A 5,074-nucleotide genomic window follows, 5' to 3' on the forward strand; every position below is an offset into this window, starting at 1 on the left:
CACCACGCTCGCGCCGCGGCGGCGCGCTGCCCCGCCGCCGGCGGCGCGGCCGGGGCGGCTGCTGACGGTCTGGCGGGCGCTCAGCACCGGCTGCCACCTCAGCACGGGCGCGTTTGACGCATCCATTAGCACGCAGCGCTCCAGCAGCCGCACAGCCGCCCACCAGTTGCCCCTGCGCCACGGAAGCGCGGCGACAGGCACACCGCATTGATTGTGCAGTCTGCAATATCAAAAACTGGACCAGACACAATCACGAGGGCCGCGGGCAGCAAGAGCAGGGCGGGGTGGGGGCTACCGCAGAGGCGGAACAGGGTATGACAAAGGAGCGTTTCCGCTTGTTGCCTCAGCCGTTTGCACTCACCTCTGCAGCTCCAGCAGTCCCCAGGCCTGCGCCAGGCAGGCGCTGTCGGGGTTTGAGGACAGACCTGGAGGTGTCGCGAGGGCAAGCAATCGTCGTGTGTGTGAGTGTGTGTGTATGTGTGTATGTGTGTGTGTGTGTGTGTTTGATGGGAATGATGGGAAATCTGGCAGCTGGCACGAATGGAGGGAAGGTGTAATGGGCTGCAGAGCGCAGCGGGCCTTGCAGTGCGACGCGATCACGCTGGAACAGCGCAAGCGTGAGAGCACGGGCATCTGTATGTCGGGGCGTGCACACGCGCGCGCGCGTGCGCTCTTGAGCGCAACTGCGTGGACTCGCGGACGCACCTCTCTGGAGCACAAATCGAGCGATGTGCAGGCGCTGAGGGTCCCCGAGGCGGCCGATGCGCTTCTCCATCTGTAGGTTTGGATCAAGCGTAAAGATCTGAGCGATTCAGGCAGTCGTGCTGAGAGCCTCAGGGGTCAGCAGGACAGACGCTGCGGCAGGGGGTCACGCCAGGTGCCGCTCGCAGGCCGGCCAGCGGGCGCACGACCGCTGCCAGTCGGTCCATCAGGGGCCGCCTGCCATGCATGCACACGATACACATGCACACATACATGCACATACGCTCATGCACACACGACCACTCGTGCATACACATATTTACACGTGTGCACCCGCGCGCGGGCCCTGCTGTCCTCACCTGCGCGTAGCTGACCCAGGCCTTGCACATGTTGGGGTGCGCGCGCAGCAGCTCCTCAAACGCTTCGCGCGCGGCGCCGTGCTGCTGCTGCCTGCTGAGTTCAAGGGCGGCCTCGTAGGCGCGGTCGGCTGCGGCTGCACGGGGGTGGGTGAGAAGGCGCAGCCAGTTTCGGGGTCGGAGCGGGGGTACAGTAGTGATGAAACAGCGGTGGGAGGGGGACAGCACGAGCCCTGGGGCTTGGTGGGGTGGGCCCTTCTTGTGATGTTGCAAACGTCAAGATGTTGCATGAGGTGGTTAGCACGGCGTCACACCTTGAGTCGAGTCCCTGGCGCCGCCGCCGCGGCCGCTGCATGCGCCCGTGCCGCAAAGGAGGCTGCGGATGGGGCTGTCCGCGGCCGGCGGGCGGGCGACGAGCTGCTGACCCGATCGCTGACAGGGGCGGGGCGGCGCACGGGATGACTGTGGCGCCGAGCGGTGTCCCGCGCTGGCGGCGCCCGCGGCCGTCCGGCTTGGGTGGAGAAGGGTTTCGGTACTTTTCAAGTGCCCGAGAAGGTGCGCCATGGCTATGTACAGCCGTGCGAGCGAGCAAGCGATCTTGCCGCGGGATGTTGGTTCAACGCAAAACAGGGCCGCGAAACGGCGCAAGTGAAACTATTGTCTTATCAGCGCGTTTGAACGGGGAATAAGCTGAGAGTGTTGCTACCGCCACATGGCGTGTGCCTGCGACGGGCAACCTCACGCCCAGCCCGCGCCTACCCCGATGCCAGCGTGCGCCATGCTTGTGGCGGCACTTGGGCGCATGCCAGGAGATTCTCTGAGCCCCAAGTTGCTGCAAACGATTTGAGTGTTGCACCGTGTCATGACGAAACTAATCTTGCAAAACCCGGCACGTCATCAGGGTGCTACTTTTGCTGGCCCCCGCCTCCCTGCGCACCCCCCCCCCCCAGGGCCCCAGGGAATCTTGTTGGTACCTCTGATCAAGAAAAGGTTGCAAGACGCTTCTCCTGCTACTGCCTCTGACGTGGATGTCTGAGCTGCTGGCGCCTGCTATGTACCCGCATGTGTGCAAAGAGTTCTATCCCTACACCATATGAACAGGGGGAGTTACACATCTTGGGCATCCGTTGCCCCCGGAGGTCATTTTCACAATCGCATACTTGCAATGCGTGTAAGATAAGTTCTGCAGCACACGCCTTTGTAACGGCGGGACGCTCATTGCAGCGGCATTTCAGGCTGATTTGTGATTTGCACCATCAAGTTTTGAAGCAGGGCAGTGACGCGGCTTGTCCAGCCAGGAGTTCAGAATAGGCAGAGGCAGATGGTCAAATCAACTGGTTGACCTGTCAAAATAAAATCATGCAAGCAGCACGTGGCAGTGATCTGATCAGTGGCCGTACAGAAGCGGCCCAGGGTTGCTCTGTTGAATCGGCGCCACAGCGCCGGCGCACTGAGCGCCCGACATCGCCACGTCAACCTTGGGCAGGACGCTGGGCCACTTTGAGGGGTCCGAGGCAATTCCCTCCGAGGGGATCGCCGCCGAGTAGCTGCAGACCAGCGTGCCCAGCTGGAACGGCTGCGGGTTGCTGGGCACGCTCAGGCCGCCTTGGCAAGCCGCGTCGGCGAAGATCGGCGCGACGGGGACGCTGTTGCTGATCTGCACACGCACCGCGGAGAGCGGGATGCTGAACTCCCGAGGGTTGGTGATGAACACGCTGCCGCTGACGACGCCATCGGCTGACATGGAGGCGGAGGCGGTGATAGTCATCCCGAGGCAGTCATTGCTGCTGGGGACATAGCCGACGACGGGGCCGGCGGCGCCGTCTGCCCCATCCTCCGACAGCTTGCGGCCGGCGGCCGCGCCGCCGAGGAGCGCGGGCCTGCCGGCGCCGGCGCCCTGGGGGCCGGCCGCGCCGACGCCGGAGCCGCCGCTGCTACTGCCGCTGCCGCTGCTGCTGCTGCCGGGGCCTGAGCCGAAGATGTCGGTGAGGATCCAGCCCTTGATGGGGGTGCCGTTGCTGCCCGAGCTGCAGGTGGCCCCGCTCATGCCGATCGTGGCGGTGGCGCCGGCGGTCTTCCAGCCGCGGAAGCCGGCGGCGGGGCCGGAGGTGGGCAGGTCGGGGCTCTCAAAGGTGCAGGTCAGGGTGCCTGCGCGGCAGAGGATGAGGTGGCGGGGTTGTTGAGGTCGGATCAGCAATCAGAGCGAGCTTGTGCATGCGCGCGACGGGAGGAACATTGATAACAAAATCATCGAGGCACACTAAGATGTAGGCGAGCGCGTCGCAACTGCCTGCCAGCCGGGCGGCTGGCCTGACGTCACCAACGCACGCAGTTGCGCAGAATTCAACCAGGGACCCACCGTACTGGTAGGGCTGAGGGCTTGAAGGCACCGAACCGCCTGAGCATGACGCCGTGATGATGAAGGGGCTGACGGGCACAGCGGGCGCCAGGGTGACGGAGACCTTTGAGATGGGCACCGCAAAGGTGTTGCCGTTGCTGAGCTTGACGGTGCCGCGGATGACACGGGGGCCGAACACAGCGTACTTGAATGCGTAGTGAGCCTCCACCTGCACGGAGGCTAGGGTGCAGCCCTTGGGAACGAACTGGAGCTTGCCGCCCTGGGGGGCGTCTCCCAGCAGGGCGCGGCCGGCCACGGCGCCGGATGCTGCAGAAAGCGGGATGGGGCATGTCGAGGGAAGGGGGAATGGTGAGGGAGGTGCATGCACGACGGAAGGCCACAGTGTTGAGCTGGGCAGCCGACGCATGGAATTCAGGCTGTTTGCACCGCGACAGATATGCAAGAGCTCTGCACGCAGTGCTGCTGGGTTTGGTGTGCTGTGTCAGCCACCCAGGGATGTCGGGTCAGGCCGGCGGAAGGGGAACCTCACGCACCTGCCAGCAGCACGAGAAGACAGGTAAACACAAGATGGCTGCAGTGCGCCATTGCAGTAGTGCTGCTGGAAATGCAAAAGGTGGGAGCGCTTTCAGATGGGTGTCGCAGGCTGGGCTCGCTCAGAAAACAAGGCTTGCTGTGAAGGCGGCGGGGCTTGGAGAGTGGGCTTGATATGCAGTGGTGCACGATGTTTCGCTTGCACTATTGTTGCAGCTTTTGTGTTGTTGCGTTCAAGTAGGACCGCGACCAGAGAATGAGAGAAGTGGTGCGAATTTGAAAAGAGTGACCGAGCCAGAACCCGCTTACTGCACTCGGCGAGGCATGCCGCGTCGGTATGACAAATTTTGACGAAAGTGTGGTTCTTACTGCGCTGGGTCACCAACTTGCCGCTCTTGTTACATCGGCCGCCTATGCCGCCACGCCCCGCCAGCCAGCTAATTCACCCGACGCTGTGAAAGTTACTTTAGTTGGGTGGCGCTCTGAAAATGCCCATACATGCTGATTTTCGTGCTGGCATGTGCAGTTTCAACGCACCGGCCTTGCATGCGGCAGCTGATGGACCATGTTTAACATGTGCATGCTCACCCCCCTCACGCGTCCTCGTGCAAAGCAGGGCTACTACAACGTTGCCTGCCGAATGGTAACGTGCTGTACGAATGGTGTGTCAGGTCGCTTCCGTGTTTGTTACAACAGCCGCGCATATTTTTGTGCTTGTCAATCCCAGATCAACGCATGTGTAGTGAAGATTCCTGCCGCCCCCCAAAAAGTGGCGTCTAGTCAACAAATCAAGCAGCAGGGCTTGCCGGGTGTCTTGACATGACAATGGACAAGGGCGTGCTCTCAAATGCGTTATGCCGGCCAATGGCCAGGCCCAGTCATCCTTGGCATGTCACTGTGTGCTCCACTGCCTTTTTCTGGCGTAACATGCGACGGGAAGCCCGCCGATGCCATGCCAAGCAAGCAGCGGCGTTGCCGCGCCCATATACAAAGCATCAGTGCAATTGCAATTGTTTTGCACGCATGTTAACGTATGAACAAACCTCCCCGCTCAAGCCTTTCCTCCTTGTGCGTGCCGCACCGCGCCAGGCCAGCGCCTGTCGCCGTATTGCCCATGCACGAAGTG

At 62.5% G+C, this 5,074-nt stretch overlaps 2 protein-coding genes across 2 annotated transcripts; both read right to left on the bottom strand.

The window, feature by feature from the left end:
• Window positions 1-357: 357 nt before the first annotated feature.
• Window positions 358-1,838, bottom strand: MNEG_5750 (hypothetical protein; the record flags this gene model as incomplete). The annotated part of the gene is made up of 5 exons (XM_014045768.1): window positions 358-425; window positions 706-775; window positions 1,062-1,195; window positions 1,373-1,490; window positions 1,818-1,838. 5 exons carry the CDS (start codon window positions 1,836-1,838, stop codon window positions 358-360), a joined length of 411 nt encoding a protein of 136 aa, XP_013901222.1.
• Window positions 1,839-2,445: 607 nt separating this feature from the next.
• MNEG_5751 (hypothetical protein) lies at window positions 2,446-4,002 on the bottom strand (the record flags this gene model as incomplete). The annotated part of the gene is made up of 3 exons (XM_014045769.1): window positions 2,446-3,206; window positions 3,418-3,723; window positions 3,951-4,002. 3 exons carry the CDS (start codon window positions 4,000-4,002, stop codon window positions 2,446-2,448), a joined length of 1,119 nt encoding a protein of 372 aa, XP_013901223.1.
• Between the last annotated feature and the right edge of the window lie 1,072 nt (window positions 4,003-5,074).

Source organism: Monoraphidium neglectum (assembly GCF_000611645.1).
Source record: "Monoraphidium neglectum strain SAG 48.87 unplaced genomic scaffold scaffold00878, whole genome shotgun sequence".
NCBI classification, from domain to species: Eukaryota; Viridiplantae; Chlorophyta; class Chlorophyceae; order Sphaeropleales; family Selenastraceae; genus Monoraphidium; species Monoraphidium neglectum.